Source organism: Typha angustifolia, chromosome 1, assembly GCF_048772165.1.
Source record: "Typha angustifolia cultivar Huaian chromosome 1, ASM4877216v1, whole genome shotgun sequence".
In the NCBI taxonomy this organism is placed as follows: Eukaryota; Viridiplantae; Streptophyta; class Magnoliopsida; order Poales; family Typhaceae; genus Typha; species Typha angustifolia.
The window spans coordinates 722,930-747,593 of NC_133239.1; the positions used below are offsets into that span (position 1 = coordinate 722,930).

Genomic DNA, 24,664 nt, shown 5'->3' on the forward strand with positions numbered 1-24,664 from the left:
TGAAAGACAATTACAAGTCTGATATATAGATTACATGGAAGAGATCAGATGACCAACATATTTGATACATATTTACTTCTTTTATCTATTATAAGATGTGATCAACATTTGGATGTTGATAGCATAATCACACAATTTAGCAATAAACAGTGACTAATCTCCATGATCTGAACCATGGAAACTCCTCCGTTTGCATAACCACGCCTCTGCTTTATTTCTTCTTGATGTTGGCAATGAACCTAGCCCAATTAAGAACCATAAACACATAGATCTTATCACAGATGTTGTCCATGAAGAGAAAATAAGTTGCGCTCCATGTCCTCTTGAACAGTAATGGACCAATGACCACCCAAAGCCCCACTGCAAATCCTAGACCCATGCTGAGATAAAAAGATGACATCTCGTTTCCATCTTCATGTTCTAGAGGATAATTTAGAGTCGTTCCATCTCCTGAACAATTCTTCGAAATAGGAGGCCCACAAAGATCATTGTTGCCTTCGTAGATTGACGGATTGTCAAATGTTTGTAGTTGCTGCCCAGAAGGTATTCTTCCTGAGAGGTTATTATAGGACAAGTTCAAGTAGCTCAAAAAAGTTAAAGCTGATAGAGTTGGAGGAATTTCACCATAAAGCTCGTTGTTTGATAGGTCAAGAGACTCCAATGACCATAGACCACCCATCCCATCTGGAATATCTCCAATCAATCGATTTGTCGACAGGTTCAAATTTTTCAATGTAGCAAGGCCTCCTATCTCTTGAGGGATCTCTCCGGTTAGACTGTTGCATGATAAGTCGAGGCTCGACATGAGAGACATCATTGTCATGGTATAGTAATCCAGAGCTTGCCCTTTTGTGACCACGAAAAAGCTGATGAAATCAGGGATATAATAACTTCTATATGAGGAGACTGTAGTCATTGCTGTGAAGTTCACGAGAGATGGAGCTATGGTTCCTGATAGATTGTTGTGAGCAAGATCCAAAACATGGAGATAGTCTAATTTTGCAAGCTGAATAGGTATATAGCCAGAAAACATGTTAGACCTTAATAAGAGAATGGCTAATTGTGGTAATCTTTTACCTATCCATATCGGCAAGCTTCCATAGAATTTATTATAAGAAAGATCAAGAAAATTAAGATACTGACAACCTCGGAAGAACAAAGGAAATTCACCAGAGAGGCTATTGTTGCGGAAGCTTACTATTGAAAGTTCAGAACCTATCGGTGTCAAGTCGCTAGGATTAGCTCTAAAAGATTTCCTGCTTGTCAAACATTGAGGAAGTTGTCCTAATAGGCGGTTGTGTGATAGATCCAAGATTCCTAAGGACTGCACCTGGTTGCACATAGATAATGGGATGGTACCAGTAAAACTATTGTTTGAAAGATCTAGCACTCGAAGACTCATCGGTAATTGTGGGACCCCACCTTGGAATTGATTTGAATTCAGATTTATTTCATATGCTGCTGACAAGAACTCGAGAGTCGATGGTAATACTCCGTTGATCTGGTTTAGGGAGAGATCAAGATATTTGACTGAAGAAATTACATTCCAAACCCAATCAGGTAACCTATTGGCTATTCCCGAATTGGACATTGCTAAATTGATCATGTCAGTCTGTGATCGAATCCACGTAGGAAAATGAGGTCCCAGATTGCAAGAGCTCAGGTCTACATATTTTAATTTGAATGGAGGGAGCCAATTTGGGCCTACTACCATGGTCAGGTTGCTGTTGCCGGACAAGGATAAATCTTCTAATCTCGTCAGATTTGCAAAATGATTTTCTGATATAATCCCAACGAAGTGATTGAAACTCAAAGATAAATCTCTCAAATTAGTGAGCTTTCCAATCCAGGAAGGTATGTGACCGCTAAGGCTGTTGTAACCGAGATCAAGATACCTTAGACTGGTCATGTGCTGGAGCCAACTTGGCAGACTTCCGGTCAAGTTATTTCCAAACAAATACAACTCCTCTATCTTGGGCGGCAACCTTTTCATCAATTCTGCTATGTCCCCGCTGATTTGATTTTCCGCTAGGTTGAGCACTTTCAAGTTGTGTAGATTCTTCAAAGTCTCTGGTATCATGCCAATGAGATCATTGAATTCGAGCCCAAGTTCTTCGAGAGAGGTCATATTTCCTAGTAGGCCATCAGGAATAGGACCGTGAAAGTAGTTGTACCGAAGATCAAGGTTAACAAGTGATGTGAGATTAGAAGAGTAAAGAGGTAGAGAAGAGTACGTCGCGTTGAGATTGCAATCACATAGATGAAGAACTCTTAGAGAAGCTGGAAGCATGCTCATGGCCTGCACCCCATCCACAGCAGCACTGAGGTTTACCTCGGTCATGTCGAGGTACTTCAAAGAAGAGAGACGTGGTAACCAAGCTACATAATCAGCCGACTCCAAGGAGTTAAAAGAAAGATCGAGATAGAGCAGCTTAGTGAGATTACCGAGCTGAGGAGGTATGCTCCCACCAAAGCCTGCATCAGAGAGGTCGAGATACTTCATGTTCTTGAAGGAGCCAATGAATTCTGGTATCCGCTTATGTCCGAAGTCGTTGTAGCTTAGATTGAGGTAGTTGAGATGCTCTATAGCCAGCAGAGAACGATTGATCTCACCGCCCAATGTCCGAAACTTATAATTGATCATGTCAGTGTAGTAGTCATAGTTGAAGTTGGTGAAGTTGTTACGGAGGTCGAGCTTCACAACATGGCCTGTCCTGTTGCTGCACACGACGCCCCTCCATCGACAGCAGTCTTGGCCAATATGCCAAGAAGATAGGACATCACTGGGATCTTCAATGCTTGCTTTGAAGGAAAGAAGTGCGTCCCTCTCTCTCTCGATGCAACTCCTTCCTCCTCCTTTGGGCTCCACAGATACGGAGGAAATGGGGATTTGATATTGGGCCAGTAGAATCCATATCATTATTAGGACGATATGACAACATTGGATAGAGGATCTTGTCGCCTTGGCCATTAAACTTCTTTTACTTCTTCTAGCTTCCAAACACCTGGGATTAATAGGATCATATAAGCAGCTCTCGCAATAGTCAAGGCCTAAAGGCAATATTAGTAGAGAATATTTCTTCTTCTTCTTCTTCTTCTTCTTCTTCTTCTTCTTCTTCTTCTTCTTCTATGTACCACATGTTATTTACTTCACTGGTGGAAAGAGACATTTGAGCTTTCCAAGTACGAAGATTAAGATGGCTGTGGAATTCCACGGAAGGAAACAAGAAGAGTATGGAAATTGTAATGGTTGGGGAATTCCAGAGTCTAGATTGTCACTTATTCTCAAATAATAATGGTATATATTTCTTTTCTTTTCTTTTCTTTTCTTTTCTTTTTCTCAAATAAATGAAAATTTAATAATGTTCTAATTAAATTAGTGTCGCTGAGATTTGAACTCTAGGAACACTTAAATAGCATAATCCCATTTTAACAATCTGATCACTATTGCATTGGCATGACAAATCATCTTCACTTTTGTCTATACATTGTTCTTTTCTCTATTTTTAAATCGACTCAAATTTTTCTATGAGTTAGTTATCTAACGTGATAACAAAATCAATTTGATTTAAAGGAACAAAGTCCTGAATGAGATAGCATTTAAAAATAACGTTGTCCTGTCCGATATGATAGACTCAAAATTGTACTCATTTGTGGAATTCCAGAGAAAGAAAGGGAAAAGACTAAGACAGTGGACTTAGAAAATTATATTAATGGTTGTTTAATTCCAACATTACGATTTTCTCTAGTCCAATTTAAAGGAAAGTGACAATCTCCTCTCGGATTATTCAAACCTAAGCTTGATTAGATTTTTTAGCGAATTTATTAAAATAACCATATATTTTGTTTTTATTATCAATGATACATATGAATATTTTTTATTCGATCATTGTGTTTTGCTTAAAATATCTCAAAAGTGATCGGCTGTTAGTTTTCTTAACAATTAGTTATTATATAGGTAAATTAAAGTAATTATAGATGTAAAATAAACTTAATAAATAAGTACTTTTAGATTAAAGTAAAATTAAATAAAATTATATTGTAAAGTCAAATTAAGAGGTTTTTTTAATGATTTTATTTTCAAAGTTAATAAAAATATTTTCTATTCTAGATTGATATTTTTAAAGTCTAGAATGAGGGGACGTTTGAAAATAATGTTGCCTGTTGTAAGACGCTAGAAATTATATTTATCTGTGGAATTCTAAGAGAAAACAAATAATGAGGTAGACTTAGAAAATCTATTAATGGTGCTGAAATTTCAACATCAAGATTTTCTCTAGTCAAATTTAAAGAAAAATGACAATTTCATCTTGCGTTATCTGAGCCTAACCTTGTTAGATACTTACAAAAATTTATTAAAAATATTTTATGTTTCACTTTTATTATTATTCACATTACTCAGTATCACTTTCAAACCTTTAAGAAACAAAAATAGGCACATATAACCTCTAAACTATCGAAATATATCACTAAGCCTTCATAGCCAATATTTCGTTAGACAAATCAATATAAACTTGTCGTTCTGGCTTCCTCTCAATTACCGATTGGAAAAGTCGCTGCAGACCGTCTGGATTCGCCGACTTTACGGAAGCAAAAGATATTCGTTGTCGAATTCATCTATATCTACGTAGATGCCTTCTCACCCCTGTCAGAAAGCACTATATATTCAAACGAATAACTGTGCACGCGGTTCACCGGCCACGTTCCCGAGTTTCCCAGCCATAAACCCCACGATCTCCAGAGTCGAGACGTTGCAAATAAAAAAAAAATCCTAACCCTAATCCTTTCCCCCAAAACCCTTCGAATCGAAATCCCTATGATCGAGAATTCTAGGGTTCCTCCGCTTCGTCTTCTCTTCGCGCTCGACCATCGATTGATCTTCCCAGAAATCATAATGGATTCCGTGCTCCTCGAATCCCCCTCAATGGTGAAATCTCTCGGTTTCGGCTCTCTCGGCGGCCCTAGCTTCCAATCCATGCTCAAAGAACTTGCTCTTCGGTGATAGGATCTTCCAATCCGAAGTATATAATTCCAAGGGCGATCAAGGCAATTCCTTTAAAAAACAGAAGACCGGAAAACAAATAAAATGCATATGGAGAACGCTCAGACCCCGGTATTCCGTTGACGTTTATGTCGAAGAGTCCTATGATTATGGACAAAACCAAGCCGCAACCACCGAAAATGGTCAAATTATGCGTCACGCGGAGACTTCTATCCTGAAACACATGAACAAGATTAATATGTTATATCTTCTTTAAAGAAGAAGGTTTTACACAACCAATGCGTCAAAACATATTACAAATGAAATTGCAAATAAAGGCATTTGCTTGTTTGTAAGATACAACCTGCAACCATGCACGAACTGTACTCTGCATAACATCTTGAATTGTAAACAAGCGTCCACGAACAGCTTCCTGCTCCTTGAGCATTTCCCTTGTGCTTTTATTGATTCCTTCAAGCAGAGCTTTGGTGGCATTGCCTCTCAAATGCTGGAGGAGCTCAAAGATGATCTCCTCTCTTGCATGAAGTGACCATTTAACTCTAATAACCTATCAAAGAGAAGAACTGCATTAACTCTTTTACAGTATTAATAAGACAAAGTTCAATATCAGATGTCCAAACTTAAAGGACATATTTCTGACAATTGCTAACCTGAGTGGCCAGTCTCCTAATTTCTTGGTTAAAGATTATACAGATTAGATTCAAGTCTTCATGATTTCTCCTGAAAAGTGGAAACAATATCCTTACATGATATTGCTCCTAGAGCACCTTATATAAGTCAAAAGAGGTATACGAATCAGACAAATTACCTATTTACAAACTTTAACTCTATTTCATCTGCTCCTCCAAGTACATACTTGCGGAACAATCTGCAGCAAAATACAGAGGAACATGAAATAAAACCAAACTCCCTAAAATAATGCAAGTATAATTAAGAAAACCATATGACTTGTTCAGAGGTACAACGAAACAGATGAGGCTCTCTGTTCGTATAAGTAAAAATTGGTTTACGATAACCTGGTAAAAACAAAAGATTTGTTGCTAAACTAGAGGTAAAAGCCAGCCATAAAGCTCATTGTTTGAGGACAAGTTCAAGTAGCTCAAAAGAGTGAAAAGCTGATAGAGTTGGAGGAATTTCATCATAAAGCTCATTGTTTGATAGGTCAAGAGACTCCAATGACTGTAGACCACTCATCGTCTATGGAATATACCCAATCAATTGATTCCCAGACAAGTTCAAATTTTTCAATGTAGCAAGGCCTCCTATCTCTTCAGGGATCTTTCAGGTTAGACAGTTGCTTGATAAGTCGAGGCTCGACATGAGAGATATTATTGTATTGGTATAGTATTCTAGAGCTTGTCCTTTTGTGACCACTAAAAGGCTAATGAAATAAGGGACATAATAACTTCCGTACGAGGAGACTGTAGTCATTGCTGTGAAGTTCACGAGAGATGGAGCTATGGTTCCTGATAGATTGTTGTGAGCAAGATCCAAAACATGGAGATAATCTAATTTTGCAAGCTGAATAGGTATATAGCCAGAAATCATGTTAGACCTTAATAAGAGAAAGGCTAACTGTGGTAATCTTTTACCTATCCATATCGGCAAGCTTCCATATGGAATTCACCATAGAGGGAATTCACGAGAGAGGCTGTTGTTGCGGAACAAAGGGAATTCACCAGAGAGGCTGTTGTTGCGGAAGTTTACTATTGAAAGTTCGGAACCTATCGGTGTCAAGTCGCCAGGATCAGCTCTAAAAGATTTCGTGCTTGTCAAACATTGAGGAAGCTGTCCTAATAGGCGGTTGTGCGATAGATCCAAAATTCCTAAGGACTGCACCTGGTTGCACATAGATAATGGGATGGTACCAGTAATACTGTTGTCTGAAAGATCCAACAACCAAAGACCCGTCGGTAATTGTGGGAACCCACCTTGGAATCGATTTGAATTCAAATTTATTTCAGATGCTGCTGACAAGAACTCCAGAGTCAATGGTAATTCTCCACTAATTTGGTTTAGGGAGAGATCACGATATTCTACCTAAGAAATTACATTCCAAACCCAATCTGGCAACCTATCAGCTATTCCTGTATTAGGCATTATAAAATCGATAATGTCAGTCTGCGATCGAATCCACGTAGGAAAATGGGGTCCCGGATTGCAGGAGTTCAAGCCTGCATATTTCAGTTTGAATGGAGGGAGCCAATTTGGGCCTACTACCATGGTCAGGTTGTTGTTGTTGGACAAATATAAATATTCTAATCTTGTCGGACTTGCAAAATGATCTTATGATATAGTGCCAACAAAGTGATTGAAACCCAAAAACAAACTGCTCAAATTAGTGAGCTTTCCAATCCTGAAAGGTATGGGAGCTCTGAGGCTATTGTTACTGAGTTCAAGATAACTTAGACAGGCCATGTGCTCGAACCAACTTGGCAGACGGTCAAGTTATTTGCAGACAAATCCAACTCCTCTATCTTGGGCGGCAACCTTTTCATCAATTCTGTTATGTTCCCGCTGATTTGATTATCCCATACAATGAGCTTTTTCAAGTTGCGTAGATTCTTTAAAGTCCTCGGTATCATGCCAATGAGATCATTGCCTCCAAGCCCAAGTTTTTCGAGGGAGGTCATATTTCCTAGCAGGCCATTAGGAATAGGACCGTGAAAGTAGTTGCCCCCAAGACCAAGGCTCACAAGTGATGTGAGATTAGAAGAGTAAAGAAGCAGTGAAGAGAACGTCGCGTTGAGATTGCAATCAAATAGATAAAGAACTCTTAGAGAAGCTGGAGGCATGCTCATGGCCTGCACTTCATCCACAGCAGCACTGAGGTTTACCTCACTCATGTCGAGGTACTTCAAGGTAGAGAGACGTGGTAGCCATGATACCAGACGAACCGAGTGCAAAGAGTTAAAAGAAAGATCGAGATGGAGCAGCTTTGTGAGATTATCGAGCTGAGGAGGTATGCTCCCACTGAAGCATGCATCAGTGAGGTTGAGATACTTCAAGTTCTTAAAGGAGCCAATGAATTCTGGTATCCGCTTATGTCCGAAATTGTTGTAGCTTAGGTTGAGGTAGTTGAGATGCTCTATAGCCAGCAGAGAAGGATTGATCTCACTGCCCAATGTTTGAAACTTATAATTGATCATGTCGGTGTTGTAGTCATAGTTGATGTCGGTGAAGTTGTTATGGAGGTCGAGCTTCACAACATGGCTTGTCCTGTTGCTGCACACGACATGTAACAACCCAGAATTTTGGAACATAAATAAATAAAATAAATAGAAATATACAGTTTAGAAATATACAGTTTAGATAATGATGAATTTTATCTCTTTTATGTTTTAAGATTTTTATTAAATTAAATTAAATTTTTAGATATATCTATAAGATATTAGAATTCTTATTCTAGTAGGACACTTATTATATTTTTTTTTCTTTTATAAAAAGGGGGCCTAGAATAAAACCTAGAGGAATTTTTTAGGAGAGAAATTAGGTGCTACAGTATTGAGAAATAAAAATGAGAGAGAAAAAGAGATTATTCTTGAGGGAGATTAGAGAGAAAAAAAATAGAAAATAGAGGAAAAAAGATTTTATCATACCAGAAAGAAAGGAAGAAAAAAAAAGAGAAGACAATCATGGAGTGCTTTGAAATTCGTGCAGATTACGATTAGGATGAGAAAATCAAATTATTTTAGATTAAGCGATCAAACAAGTCTCCACTCATATTTTCTTAAATTTTTATTATATAAAATTAGAATTGATGAATTATAAATATCTTTATGTTTATTCTTATCCCATTTGATTTTATAAGATAAGAAATTTTGCAATATGATGATGTAAGAAATTCATTGTTTTAAGGAATTTCAATAAAAAATTAGAAATATTAAGATTTTGTATTTTATTGAAAATTCATATTTATCATTCTTGGAAAAAAAAAGGGATTTTATTGTTTATTATTTTTCAGATTTCAAAGTATTTATTTTTATTGCAGAAAATAAGAAATAAATTAGGAATATTTCAATTTAAATGAATTTTTAGATTTATGAAAATAATTAATATCTATTTCTATTGTAGAAAATAAGATATAAATTAGTAATATTTCAATTTATATAGATTTCGGATTCCTGATAGTACACTTTTAACAGAGATAGTACACTTTGCGGGTTTCCATGATAGTACACTTTTAACATAGATCGACTGCTTTTATATTGATTTATTCAAATTAAGATATTATGAATGATTTATGATTCGATTCCCATGATAGTACATCATTTTCAGTAGAGATTGATTTGTGTTATATTAATTTATTTAAATTGAGATATTATAAGTGATTTATAATTCAATTTCCATGATAATACACTTTAGTGGAGATTTGTTTTATACTGATTTATTCGGATTGTGTTAATATGAATGATTTATGATTTGATTTCCATAAAAAAAAATACTTTTAGCGGAGATTGATTTGTTTTATATTGATTTATTTAAAATGAGTTAATATGAATAATTTATGATTCTAATTTGGATATATAGATTTTGAAATTCAATATAAGAGACAAGAAAACTATTTATTTTTCAAGACGGCTTATATATTATTATTATGATTCTTTTTCTACTACTATATGTATCACATGTTGATCTTTGTCATTAGACATATTATTAGTAGAGTGGGTTACTTGCTACTATATGTATCATGAGGACTTATTATTTTACAGGAATTTAAAAAACCGCTTGGTTAGGACTCTAGTATTGTTTTCGTTGTGTCAATATATTTTAGAATTTAATTTTTATTTAAACTTTCGTGTTTTTTCTGAATTTTATCCTAGAGATTCACGATCATCATGTTCCAGATCGGGGCGTGACACGACACCCCTCTATAGACATCAGTTTTGGCCAGTCTGCCAAGAAGATAGGACATCATTCGGATCTTCAATGCTTGCTTTGAAGGAAAAAGTGCGTCCCTCCCACTCTCGATGCAACTCCTTCCTCCTCGTTTGGGCTCCACAGCTATGGAGGAAATGGGGATTTGATATTGGGCCAGTATACGACAACATTGGATAGAGGATCTTTCGACCTTGGCCATTAAACTTCGTTTGCCTCTTCTTCTTCTTCTTCTTCTTCCAAACACCTGGGATTAATAGGATATAAGTTGTCGTGGTAGTGAAGGCCTAAAGGCAATATTAGTAGAGAATGTTTATTCTTCTTCTTTCTCTTCTTCTATATACCACATGTTACTTAAACGGTGGATAGAGACTTTTGAGCTTCCAGTTCCACACTACCTTGCCCAAGTATGGAAATTACGATGGTTGTGGAATTTCATGAATGGAAACAAGAAGAGTATGGAAATTAGATTCTCACTTATGCTCAAATAATAAAGGTATATATATTATTTCTCTTCTTTTCTTTTTTGAATAATGAGAATTTAATAATGTCACAATTAAATCATTAGATTTGAATTCAGGAACTCTTAATATAATATGTCATTTGAACAATCTGATCACTATCCCATTGGCACTGATTTTTTAATCTTCTACACTCCTTTTTTGTGTTTCGTATTGTCTACACTCTATACACCGGTGCTTTCTCTATTTTTAATATGGCTCAAGTTTTTCTATGAATTAGTTATCTAACATGATAACAAAATCAGTTTTACTAAGTAATCAACTTACACCTCATCCAGCATATCAACTTATGCTTCTAAAATTAGCTTATTACCTTACAACAATTAATGGATGATACATAGCTAAGTGACTTTTAATTTGTGGAAACAAAAATATAGTTATATTTAGGGATAAATCAATTATAAATGTGGTAGTGCATTATTACATCTCCATTTTATTTCAATCGAGCAATAAATGTATTGAAGTACCCATTGAATACGTCCAAAGCATCAGTTGCATGGTAGTCTAGTCTACAATAAGTCTAAAGAAACAAAGTCTAGAATGAGACACTCAAAGTTATACTCATATGTGGAATTCCAGACAAGGAAGGGGAAAAAGACTGAGATGCTGGACTTAGAAAATTATATTAATGGTTGTGGAATTCTAACACTAGGAAGAAGAAAATGATAATCTTCACAGGGATTATTCGAAATCCAATCTTGACTAGAATTTTCAGCAAATTTATAAAAATTACTATATATTTTGCTTTTATTATTATTAATGCTTTATCATATGAATATTTCTTATTCAACCATTGTGCTTTGTTTAAAATGTCTCACAACTATTCAGCCCATTAGTTTTCTTAGCAATTAGTTATCATATAAATGAACTAAAGTAACTATAGACGTATAATGAACCTAATATGCTTAATATAAGTAAACTTTTAGATTAAAGTAAAATTAAATGAAATTATATTTTAAAGTCAAATTAATGGTTTTAATTCTAAAGTTTACAAAATATCTTCTATTCCATAATGATATGTTTTTAAAGTCCAGAATGAGATGGCATTTGAAAATAATATTGCATGTTGTAAGACGCTAAAAATTATGGAATTCCAAAGGAAATGAGAAGAACAAGAAAGTAGACTTAGACAATTCTATTAATGGTGGTTAAATTTCAGCATCAAGATTTTCTCTAATCAAATTTAAAAGAAAATGACAATTTGACCTTGAGTTATCCAAACCTTAAATTGATTAGATATTTAGCAAAAAAGATTTTAAAAATACTCTATGTTTTACATATATTTTCATTCACATTGCTCTCTGTATCACTTTCAAACCCTTGAGAAGAAAAAAAAATAGACATATACAACCCTAAACTACTTAAATATATCACTAAGCCTCCTTAGCCAATATTTCATTAGCTAGCATTTGAACCACCTCATTGTGATTGCTACTGTGGCATTGAAGGAGACATTAATAGACATATATAGTTGTTCTTGTTCATAGGATATGATGCTCTAAAACTGCCTGCATTGTTATTTTAGATACTATGCATTTTGGCCCTCAGTAAAGCTTAATTAGACCTCTTTAATCTGCCCTCTATTCCAGTGTTTCTTTCAGCTAAGTAGCCTTAGATTTCTTCCTGTTCTTAATTTCATACAAGAGAGAAACATAACCAGGAAGAAGAAGAAGAAAAGGAAGCATTAAGCATCAGAGGCCTAGTTAATTAGGAGGCCTTGATTATTTTTAATTTTTAATTTAACCATGAGATGATGAGCCCTAAATCACGAAACCTCAAACAGAGCATCATGGTGTAGTCTAATAAATGAGTAGTAGAGAAGCTTGATTAATTGTATAGGATATACCCTGTTTACGTATGAATAGAAACACATCGATAAGTTCTTTGGAGGTAGAACACCAACTTCATCTTTAGTACTACCTTCCACTCCATGATGACCCATGAGTGAACTCATTCGATCAATTCATGATTGATTAGAGCCTTGTTTCCATCACAAAGATGGCTCTGGAGAATTGGCATCCACTGTAGAGCACTTAAAAGCATTATTATTTCGTTTGTGGAATGAAAGAAAAGAAAAGAAAAAAGAAAAAGGAAAAAGATAGAGTATGAAAGTAATATTAATGATTGTGGAATTCAGCTGGTGCCATAAAAGAACCAAACCTTAGATTACAATTTATGAAATATTTTTAAATCATACCTTCCTTATATTTTCACTATTTTTTTTATAATTAGACTTTTTTTTTCTCTATAGTTTTTATATAACACCCTTTCGCTACATAACTTACCCCGATTCACTTGAAAATAATTGAATTTATTTAACCCAAAATGTCATAAGAAAAAATAAAGGGTTTAATTATAAAATCCTCAAAGACGTGACATTAATAAAAATTAGTGGAAATGCAGGATATATTTGGTGAATAATTCTTTTTTTAATCCTTGAGAAGTGGGAACTTAATATTTTCTGAATTAAATAAGTGCCACTGAAATTTGAACTAATTACACTCATATATAACATAAACTTCTTTAACAATATGATCACTAAGATACAATTAAATGCCAACATCAAATTAGGATATCTCCCATTGTTATGTGTTCAACTGAACTGTATTCCTGAGCATTGGTCCTACGCGGATGGAATTATTGGCAACTAAAATTTCTCCTCCATCAAGCCATAGAAGGAAGGAAGGAAGAAAAAACATTGTTATATTTAGGGATTGGTTTATAGAATTCTAAAGGAGGAAAACGAATAAGAATGTAGACTTAGTAAAATATTAAAAGTAAGATAGAAAAAAAAGTTATGTTAATTACCAAAGCTATGTAAATTAGTAAAGTTGTGATAATTTGTAAGGTAACAAAAGTTACTGCATCTGATAGATTGGAGTTTTAACTACTTTTCAACAACACAACCTTAATAGAAAAGCAGCATGTTGAGGATGTGAAAGACAATTACAAGTCTGATATTAGATTACATGGAAGAGATCAGATGACCAACATATTTGATACATATCTACTTCTTTTATCTATTATAAGATGTGATCAACATTTGGATGTTGATAGCATAATCACACAATATTGCAATAAACAGTGACTAATCTCCATGATCTGAACTATGGAAACTCCTCGGTTTGCATAACCACGCCTCTGCTTTATTTTTTCTTGATGTTGGCAATGAGCCTAGCCCAATTAAGAACCATAAACACATAGATCTTATCATAGATGTTGTCGATGAAGAGAAAATAAGTTGCGCTCCATGTCCTCTTGAACAGTAATGGACCAATGACCACCCAAAGCCCCACTGCAAATCCTAGACCCATGCTGAGATAAAAAGATGACATCTCGTTTCCATCTTCCTGTTCTAGAGGATCATTTAGAGTCGTTCCATCTCCTGAACAATTCTTGGAAATTGGAGGCCCACAAAGATCATTGTTGCCTTCGTAGATTGACGGATCGTCAAGTGTTTGTAGTTGCTGCCCAGATGGTATTCTTCCTGAGAGATTATTATAGGACAAGTTCAAGTAGCTCAAAAAAGTTAAAGCTGATAGAGTTGGAGGAATTTCACCATAAAGCTCATTGTTTGATAGGTCAAGAGATTCCAATGATTGAAGACCACCGATTGTCTCCGGAATATCTCCAGTCAATCGATTCCCTGACAAATTCAAATTTTTCAATGTAGCAAGGCCTCCTATCTCTTGAGGGATCGTTCCACTTAGATAGTTGCTTGATAAATCGAGGCTCAACAGGAGAGACATCATCTTGTCGGTATAGTATTCCAGAGCTTGTCCTTTTGTAACCACTAAAAGAATAACGAAATCAAGAAGATAGTTACTTTCATACCGCGAGAGTGTAGTCATTGCTGTGAAGTTCACGAGAGATGGAGCTATGGTTCCTGATAGATTGTTGTGAGCAAGGTCCAAAACATGGAGATAGTCTAATTTTGCAAGCTGAATAGGTATATAGCCAGAAAACATGTTAGACCTTAATAAGAGAAAGGCTAACTGTGGTAATCTTTTACCTATCCATATCGGCAAGCTTCCATATAAGTTATTATAAGAAAGATCAAGAAAATTAAGATACTGGCAACCTCGGAAGAACAAAGGGAATTCACCGGAGAGGCTGTTATTGCGGAAGCTTACTATTGAAAGTTCAGAACCTATCGGTGTCAAGTCGCCAGGATCAGCTCTAAAAGATTTTCTGCTTGTCAAACATTGAGGAAGTTGTCCTGATAGACGGTTGTGTGATAGATCCAAAATTCCTAAGGACTGCACCTGGTTGCACATAGATAATGGGATGGTACCAGTAATACTGTTGTTTGAAAGATCTAGCACTTGAAGACTCGTCGGTAATTGTGGGACCCCACCTTGGAGTTGATTTGAATTCAGATTTATTTTAAGTGCTGCTGATAAGAACTCCAAAGTCAATGGTAATACTCCGCTGATCTGGTTTAGGGAGAGATCAAGATATTCGACCGAAGAAATTACATTCCAAACCCAATCTGGCAACCTATTGGCTATTCTTGTATTAGACATTACTAAATAAATAATGTCAGTCTGCGATCGAATCCACGTAGGAAAATAGGGTCCCAGATTGCAGGAGCTCAAGTCTACCAATTTCAATTTGAATGGAGGGATCCAATTTGGGTCTACTACCATCGTCAGGTTGCTGTTGTCGGACAAGTCTAAATATTCTAATCTCGTCAGATTTGCAAAATGATCTTCTGATATAATCCCAACAAAGTGATTGGAACTCAAATACAAACCGCTCAAATTAGTGAGCTTTCCAATCCCTGAAGGTATGTGACCGCTGAGGCTATTGTTATTGAGATCAAGAAACCTTAGACTGGCCATGTGCTCGAGCCAATTTGGCAAACTTCCGGTCAAGTTATTTCCATGCAAATACAACTCTTCTATCTTGGGCGGCAACCTTTTCATCAATTTTGCTATGTCCCCAATGAGATCATTGCCTCCAAGAAAAAGTTCTTCGAGGGAGGTCATATTTCGTAGCAGGCCATCAGGAATAGGACCGTGAAAGTAGTTGTACCCAAGATCAAGGCTCACAAGTGATGTGAGATTAGAAGAGTAAAGAGGCAGAGAAGAGAACGTCGCGTTGAGATTGCAATCAAATAGATAAAGAACTCTTAGAGAAGCTGGAAGCATGCACATGGCCTGCACCCCATCCACAGCAGTGCTGAGGTTTACCTCGCTCATGTCGAGGTACTTCAAGGAAGAGAGACGCGGTAACCAATCTATATAATCAACCGACTCCAAGGAGTTAAGAGAAAGATCGAGATGGAGCAGCTTAGTGAGATTACCGAGCTGAGGAGGTATGCTCCCACCGAAGCCTGCATAAGAGAGGTCGAGATACTTCAAGTTCTTGAAGGAGCCAATGAATTCTGGTATCCGCTTTTGTCCGAAGTCGTTGTAGCTTAGGTTGAGGTAGTTGAGATGCTCTATAGCCAACAGAGAAGGACTGATCTCACCGCCCAACGTCCGAAACTTATAATTGATCATGTCAATGTTGTAGTGGTAGTTGATGCGGGTGAAGTTGTTATGGAGGTCGAGCTTCACAACATGGCCTGTCCTGTTGCTGCACACGACGCCCCTCCACCGGCAGCAGTCTTGGCCAGTCTGCCAAGAAGATAGGACATCACTGGGATCTTCAATGCTTGCTTTGAAGGAAAGAAGTGCATCCCTCTCTCTCTCGATGCAACTCCTTTCTCCTCCTTTGGGCTCCACAGATATGGAGGAAATGGGGATTTGATATTGGGCCAGTAGAACCCATATCATTATTAGGACGATACGACAACATTGGATAGAGGATCTTGTCGCCTTGGCCATTAAACTTCTTTTACTTCTTCTAGCTTCCAAACACCTGGGATTAATAGGATCATATAAGCAGCTCTCGCAATAGTCAAGGCCTAAAGGCAATATTAGTAGAGAATATTTCTTCTTCTTCTTCTTCTTCTTCTTCTTCTTCTTCTGTGTACCACATGTTATTTACTTCAATGGTGGAAAGAGGCATTTGAGCTTCCAAGTACAAAGATTACGATGGCTGTGGAATTCCACGGAAGGAAACAAGAAGAGTATGGAAATTGTAATGGTTGGGGAATTCCAGAATCTAGATTGTCACTTACTCTCAAATAATAATGGTATATATTTCTTTTCTTTTTCTTTTTCTCAAATAAATGAAAATTTAATAATGTTCTAATATAAATTAGTGTCGCTGAGATTTGAACTCTAGGAACACTTAAATAGCATAATCCCATTTTAACAATCTGATCACTATCCCATTGGCATGACATATCATCTTCACTTTTGTCTATACATTGTTCTTTTCTCTATTTTTAATACGACTCAAATTTTTCTATGAGTTAGTTATCTAACGTGATAACAAAATCAATTTGATTTAAAGGAACAAAGTCCTGAATGAGATAGCATTTAAAAATAACGTTATCCTGTCCGATATGATAGGCTCAAAATTGTACTCATTTGTGGAATTCCAGAGAAAGAAAGGGAAACGACTAAGACAGTGGACTTAGAAAATTATATTAATGGTTGTTTAATTCCAACATTATGATTCTCTCTAGTCCAATTTAAAGGAATGTGACAATCTCCTCTCGGATTATTAAAACCTAAGCTTGATTAGATTTTTCGGCGAATTTATAAAAATTACCATATATTTTGTTTTTATTATCACTGATACTCTATCATATGAATATTTTTTATTCGATCATTGATCATTGTGTTTTGCTTAAAATATCTCGAAAGTGATCGGCTGTTAGTTTTCTTAACAATTAGTTATTATATAGATAAATTAAAGTAATTATAGATGTAAAATAAACTTAATATATAAGTACTTTTAGATTAAAGTGAAATTATATTGTAAAGTCAAATTAAGAGGTTTTTTTAATGGTTTTATTTTCAAAGTTAATAAAAATATTTCTATTCTAGATTGATATTTTTAAAGTCTAGAATGAGACGTTTGAAAATAATGTTGCCTGCTGTAAGACGCTAGAAATTATATTTATATGTGGAATTCTAAGAAAAAACAAATAATGTGGTAGACTTAGAAAATCTATTAATGATGTTGAAATTTCAGCGTCAAAACTCTCTAGTCAAATTTAAAAAGAAAATGATAATTTCATCTTGCGTTATCCGAGCCTAACCTTATTAGATATTTATAAAAATTTATTAAAAATATTTTATGTTTCACTTTTATTATTATTCACATTACTCAGTATCACTTTCAAACCTTCAAGAATCAAAAATAGGCACATATAACCTCTAAACTAGCGAAATATATCACTAAGCCTTCATAGCCAATATTTCGTTAGACAAATCAATATAAACTTGTCGTTCTGGCCTCCTCTCATTTACCGATTGGAAAAGCCGCTGCCGACCGTCCGGATTCGGACTTTACGGAAGCAAAAGATAATCGTTGCCAAATTCATCTATATCTACGTAGATGCCTTCTCACCAATGTGGGAAAGCACTATATATTCAAACAAATAACTGTGCACGCAGTTCACCGGCCACGTTCCCGAGTTTCCCAGCCATAAACCCCACGATCTCGAGAGTCGAGACGTTGCAAAGAAAAAAAAAAACCCTAACCCTAATCCTTTCCCCCTAAAACCCTTCGAATCGAAATCCCTACGGTCGAGAATTCTAGGGTTCCTCCGCTTCGTCTTCTCTTCGCACTCGACCATCGATTGATCTTCCGAGAAATCATAATGGATTCCGTGCTCCTCGAATCCCCCTCAATGGTGAAATCTCTCGGTTTCGGCTCTATCGGCGGCCCTAGCTTCCAATCCATGCTCAAAGAACTTGCTCTTCGGTGATAGGATCTTCCAATCCGAAGTATATAATTCCAAGGGCAATCAAGGCAATTCCTATGAAAAACAAGACCGGAAAACAAATAAATTGCATATGGAGAACACTTAGACCGCGGTATTCCGTCGACGTTTATGTCGAAGAGTCCTGTGTTTATGGACAGAACCAAGCCGCAACCACCGAAAATGGTCAAATTATGCGTCACACGGAGACTTCTATCCTGAAACACATGAACAAGATTAATATGTTATATCTTCTTTAAAGAAGAAGGTTTTACATAACCAATGCGTCAAAACATATTACAAATGAAATTGCAAATAAAGGCATTTGCTTGTTTGTAAGATACAACCTGCAACCATGCACGAACTGTACTCTGCATAACATCCTGAATTGTAAACAAGCGTCCACGAACAGCTTCCTGCTCTTCGAGCATTTCCCTTGTGCTTTTATTGATTCCTTCAAGCAGAGCTTTGGTGGCATTGCCTCTCAAAAGCTGGAGGAGCTCAAAGATGATCTCCTCTCTTGCATGAAGTGACCATTTAACTCTAATAACCTATCAAAGAGAAGAACTGCATTAACTCTTTTACAGTATTAATAAGACAAAGTTCAATATCAGATGTCCAAACTTAAAGGACATATTTCTGACAATTGCTAACCAGAGTGGCCAGTCTCCTAATTTCTTGGTTAAAGATTATACAGAGTAGATTCAAGTCTTCATGATTTCTCCTGGAAAGTGGAAACAATATCCTTACATGATCTTGCTCCTAGAGCACCTTATATAAGTCAAAAGAGGTATACGAATCAGACAAATTACCTATTTACAAACTTTAACTCTATTTCATCTGCTCCTCCAAGTACATACTTGCGGAACAATCTGCAGCAAAATACAGAGGAACATGAAATAAAACCAAACTCCCTAAAATAATGCAAGTATAATTAAGAAAACCATATGACTTGTTCAGAGGTACAACGAAGCAGATGAGGCTCTCTGTTCGTATAAGTAAAAATTGGTTTACGATAACCTGGTAAAAACAAAAGATTTGTTGCTAAACTAGAGGTAAAAGCCAGCCATAAAGCTCATTGTTTGAGGACAAGTTCAAGTAGCTCAAAAAAGTTAAAGGTGATAGAGTTGGAGGAATTTCACCATAAAGCTCATTGTTTGATAGATCAAGAGATTCCAATGACCGTAGACCACCCATCGCCTCTGGAATATCTCTGGTCAATCGATTCCCAGACAAGTTCAAATTTTTCAATGTAGCAAGGCCTCCTATCTCTTCAAGGATCTTTCGGGTTAGACAGTTGCTTGATAAGTCGAGGCTCGACATGAGAGACATTATTGTATTGGTATAGTATTCTAGAGCTTGTCCTTTTGTGACCACTAAAAGGCTAATGAAATAAGGGACATAATAACTTCCGTATGAGGAGACTATAGTCATTGCTGTGAAGTTCACGAGAGATGGAGCTATGGTTCCTGATAGATTGTTGTGAGCAAGATCCAAAACATGGAGATAATCTAATTTTGCAAGCTGAATAGGTATATAGCCAGAAAACATATTAGACCTTAATAAGAGAAAGGCTAGCTGTGGTAGTCTTTTACCTATCCATATCGGCAAGCTTCCATAGAAGTTATTATAAGAAAGATCAAGAAAATTAAGATACTGACAACCTCGGAAGAACAAAGGGAATTCACCAGAGAGGCTGTTGTTGCGGAAGTTTACTTTTGAAAGTTCGGAACATATCGGTGTCAAGTCGCCAGGATTAGCTCTAAAAGATTTCCTGCTTGTCAAACATTGAGGAAGTTGTCCTGATAGGCGGTTGTGTGATAAATCTAAGATTTCTAAGGATTGCACCTGGTTGCACATAGATAATGGGATGGTACCAGTAATACGGTTGTTTGAAAGATCCATCACTTGAAGACTGGTCGGTAATTTTGGGACCCCACCATGGAACTGATTTGAATTCAAATTTATTTCAGATGCTGCTGACAAGAACTCCAAAGTCGATGGTAATACTCCGCTGATCTGGTTTAGGGAGAGATCAAGATATTTGACCGAAGAAATGACATTCCAAAACCAATCAGGCAACCTATCAGCTACTCCTATTTTAGACATTATTAAATCGATAATGTCAGTCTGTGATCGAATCCACGTAGGAAAATGGGGTCCCAGATTGCAGGAGCTCAAGCCTGCATATTTCAATTTGAATGGAGGGAGCCAATTTGGGCCTACTACCATGGTCAGGTTGTTGTTGTTGGACAAATATAAATATTCTAATCTTGTCGGACTTGCAAAATGATCTTATGATATAGTGCCAACAAAGTGATTGAAACCCAAAAACAAACTGCTCAAATTAGTAAGCTTTCCAATCCTAAAAGGTATGGGACCTCTGAGGCTATTGTTACTGAGATCAAGATAACTTAGACTGGCCATGTGCTTGAACCAACTTGGCAGATGGTCAAGTTATTTGCAGACAAATCCAACTCCTCTATCTTAGGTGGCAACCTTTTCATCAATTCTATTATGTTCCCGCTGATTTGATTATCCTATACAATGAGGTTTTTCAAGTTGCCTAGATTCTTTAAAGTCCTCCGTATCATGCCAATGAGATCATTGCCTCCAAGCCCAAGTTTTTCGAGGGAGGTCATATTTCCTAGCAGGCCATTAGGAATAGGATCGTGAAAGTAGTTGCCCCCAAGACCAAGGCTCACAAGTGATGTGAGATTAGAAGAGTAAAGAGGCAGAGAAGAGAACGTCGCGTTGAGATTGCAATCAAATAGATAAAGAACTCTTAGAGAAGCTGGAGGCATGCTCATGGCCTGCACTCCATCCACAGCAGCACTGAGGTTTAACTCGCTCATGTCGAGGTACTTCAAGGTAGAGAGACGTGGTAGCCATGATACCAGATGAACCGAGTGCAAAGAGTTAAAAGAAAGATCGAGATGGAGCAGCTTTGTGAGATTACCGAGCTGAGGAGGTATGCTCCCACCGAAGCCTGCATCAGTAAGGTCGAGATACTTCAAGTTCTTAAAGGAGCCAATGAATTCTGGTATCCACTTATGTCCGAAATTGTTGTAGCTTAGGTCGAGGTAGTTGAGATGCTCTATAGCCAGTAGAAAAGGATTGATCTCACCGCCCAACGTTCGAAACTTATAATTGATCATGTCTGTGTTGTAGTCATAGTTGATGTCGATGAAGTTGTTATGGAGGTCGAGCTTCACAACATGGCTTGTCCTGTTGCTGCACATGACGTGTAACAACCCAGAATTTTGGAACATAAATAAATAAAATAAATAGAAATATACAGTTTAGATAGCGATGAATTTTATTTTATCTTTTATGTTTTAAGATTTTTATTAAATTAAATTAAATTTTTAGATATATCTTTAAGATATTAGAATTCTTATTCTTGTGGGACTCTTATTATATATTGTTTTTTCTTTTATAAAAGGGGGCCTAGAAGAAAACCTTAGAGCGATTTTTTAGAAGAGAAATTAGGCGCTACAGTACTGAGAAATAAAAATGAGAGAGAAAAAGATATTATTCTCGAGGGAGATTAGAGAGAGAAAAAATAGAAAATAGAGGAAAAAAATTTTATCATACCAAAGAGAAGAAAAAAATAAAGAGAAGATAATCATGGAGTGCTTTGAAATTCATGCAGATTACGATTAGGATGAGAAAATCAAATTATTTTAGATTGAGCGATCAAGGCAAGTCTCCACTCATATTTTCTTAAATTTTTATTATATAAAAATAGAATTGATGAATTATAAATATATTTATGTTTATTCTTATCCCGTTTGATTTTATAAGATAAGAAATTTTGCAATAGATGTAAGAAATTCATTGTTTTAAGGATCTTCAATAAAAAATTAGAAATATTAATATTTTGTATTTTATAGAAAATTCATATTTATCATTCTTGGAAAAAAGGGATTTTATTGTTTATTATTTTTCAGATTTCAAAGTATTTATTTTTATTGCAGAAAATAAGAAATAAATTAGGAATATTTCAATTTAAATGAATTTTTAGATTTATGAAAATAATTAATAACTATTTCTATTGTAGAAAATAAGATATAAATTAGTAATATTTCAATTTATATGGATTTTGGATTCCTGAAAATAAATAATATTATTTTTTAAGAAAATAAGATATAAATTAGAATTACTTCAATTCAAAGGAATTTCGGATTTGTAAAAAAAATTTATTATTATATTTTATTTTCAGAAAATAATAGAGGAAATCTTTATGCTAATATATTTTATTTTCTATAAATAAAATATAAGAGATCTTTATTTTTTTTAGAATATGATCAAAAATAAAATATTATTTTTGAGACGTGAAATTTTGCAATTATTTATTTGTGTTTTCTGACTTATTAAGAATGATTTATATTATATATATATTAGAGGAAATAGTAGTATTTGAATTTATGGATTATTCGTGTATATATTGTATTTTGAAGATTGAGAATTTTGGTGATTGAGGAATTTGATACTTGAGATTCATAATGAATCAGTATAAATACTAATAAAAGTGAGATCTAAAACCCAATTTGTTTTCAAAAAGATAAGTCCAAGGAAAAGATCCTTGGAATGTAACGTTGCGACGTGCTACTAAGTGACTCTAGCGGGATTAGGGAAAAGATTCCTGGATTTTTGTTCTGGTGACTCTAATCTTTCTCAACGGTTAGTGAAAAAGTCAATAGGGCACTGTATAGTACCTACTGTGACCCTAGACAGATCGACTATCTAAAAAAGTCCCGGGCGCCATCTCGATGGTGGCTAGGTAGTGCGATGTGGCCACGGGTCAGAGTACCCATTAATGAGATAATATGGTATTTTATCAGTTTTAACGGGTTTCCATGATAGTACAATTTTGGTAGAGATCGACTGCTTTTATATTGATTTATTCAAATTAAGATATTATGAATGATTTATGATTCGATTCCCATGATAGTACATTTTCACTAGAGATTGATTTGTGTTATATTAATTTATTTAAATTGATATATTATAAGTGATTTATAATTCGATTTCCATGATAATACACTTTAGTGGAGATTCGTTTCATACTGATTTATTCGGATTGTGTTAATATGAATGATTTATTATTTGATTTCCATAAAAAAAACACGTTTAGCAGAGATTGATTTGTTTTATATTAATTTATTTAAAATGAGTTAATATGAATAATTTATGATTCTAATTTGGTATATATGGATTTTGAAATTCAATATAAGAGACAAGAAAACTATTTATTTTTCAAGACGGCTTTTATATTATTATTATTATAATTCTTTTTCTGCTACTATATGTATCACATGTTGATCTTTGTCATTAGACATATTATTATTAGAGTGGGTTACTTGCTGGGCATCTAGCTCATGAGGACTTATTATTTTTACAGTAATTTAAAAAGCCACTTAGTCAGGACTTTGAAGACTGAGTACAATTTTCGCTGTGTCAATCTATTTTAGGATTTAATTTTTATTTGAGTTTTCATGTTTTTTTCGGATTTTATTATAGAGATTTATGACCATCATATTTACGGATCGCAACGTGACTGGACGCCCCTCTATCGGCAGCAGTTTTGGCAGTCTGCCAAGAAGATAGGACATCATTGGGATCTTCAATGCTTGCTTGGAAGGAAAAGTGCATCCCTCTCTCTCTCTCTCTCGATGCAACTCCTTCCTCCTCCTTTGGGCTCCACAGCTACGGAGGAAATGGGGATTTGATATTGGGCCAGTAGAACGCATATCATTATTAGGACGATACGACAACATTGGATATAGGATCTTGCCGCCTTGGCCATTAAACTTCGTTTGCCTCTTCTTCTTCTTCTTCCAAACACCTGGGATTAATAGGATATAAGTTGTCGTGGTGGTGAAGGCCTAAAGGCAATATTAGTAGAGAATGTTTATTCTTCTTCTATATACCACATGTTACTTAAACGGTGGATAGAGACATTTGAGCTTCCAATTCCACACTACCTTGCCCAAGTATGGAAATTACGATGGTTGTGGAATTTCATGAAAGGAAACAAGAGTATGGAAATTAGATTCTCACTTATGCTCAAATAATAAAGGTATATATATTTTTTCTCTTCTTTTCTTTTTTGAATAATGAGAATTTAATAATGTCATAATTAAATCATTAGATTTGAATTCAGGAACACTTAATATAATATGTCATTTGAACAATCTGATCACTATCCCATTGGCACTGATTTTTTAATCTTCTACACTCCTTTTTTGTGTTTCGTATTGTCTACACTCTATACACGGGTGCTTTCTCTATTTTTAATGTGGCTCAAGTTTTTCTATGAATTAGTTATCTAACGTGATAACAAAATCAGTTTTACTAAGTAATCAACTTACACCTCATCCAGCCTATCAACTTATGCTTCTAAAATCAGCTTATTATCTTAAAACAATT

General features: G+C 35.4%; 3 protein-coding genes across 4 annotated transcripts; all 3 read right to left on the minus strand.

Moving 5' to 3' along the window:
* On the minus strand, positions 1-3,123 carry LOC140764176 (receptor-like protein EIX2). Of its 2 annotated transcripts, XM_073102599.1 has the most exons (2): positions 2,446-2,613; positions 1-2,350 (listed from the first exon to the last, which is right to left on the minus strand). In XM_073102599.1, exons 1-2 carry the CDS (start codon positions 2,479-2,481, stop codon positions 212-214), a joined length of 2,175 nt encoding a protein of 724 aa, XP_072958700.1. In that variant the 5' UTR covers positions 2,482-2,613; the 3' UTR covers positions 1-211. The 2 variants fall into 2 exon arrangements, with proteins under 2 accessions (XP_072958700.1, XP_072958690.1); XM_073102589.1 differs by having other exon boundaries at positions 1-3,123.
* Positions 3,124-13,547: 10,424 nt separating this feature from the next.
* LOC140759296 (receptor-like protein EIX2) lies at positions 13,548-16,365 on the minus strand. The gene has a single exon (XM_073095817.1). It carries the CDS (start codon positions 16,233-16,235, stop codon positions 13,548-13,550), a length of 2,688 nt encoding a protein of 895 aa, XP_072951918.1. The 5' UTR covers positions 16,236-16,365.
* Positions 16,366-20,769: 4,404 nt separating this feature from the next.
* On the minus strand, positions 20,770-21,471 carry LOC140759310 (uncharacterized). The gene has a single exon (XM_073095838.1). The coding sequence runs from the start codon at positions 21,469-21,471 to the stop codon at positions 20,770-20,772; it is 702 nt and encodes a 233-aa protein (XP_072951939.1).
* Positions 21,472-24,664: the final 3,193 nt, after the last annotated feature.

What these genes read in the sequence shown, in the direction of transcription:
- LOC140759296 (XM_073095817.1), bottom strand. Translation starts at nt 16,235, where the DNA reads ATGGCCAAGGCGACAAGATCCTCTATCCAATGTTGTCGTATCGTCCTA.
- LOC140759310 (XM_073095838.1), bottom strand. Translation starts at nt 21,471, where the DNA reads ATGTGCAGCAACAGGACAAGCCATGTTGTGAAGCTCGACCTCCATAAC.
- LOC140764176 (XM_073102589.1), bottom strand. Translation starts at nt 2,971, where the DNA reads ATGGCCAAGGCGACAAGATCCTCTATCCAATGTTGTCATATCGTCCTA.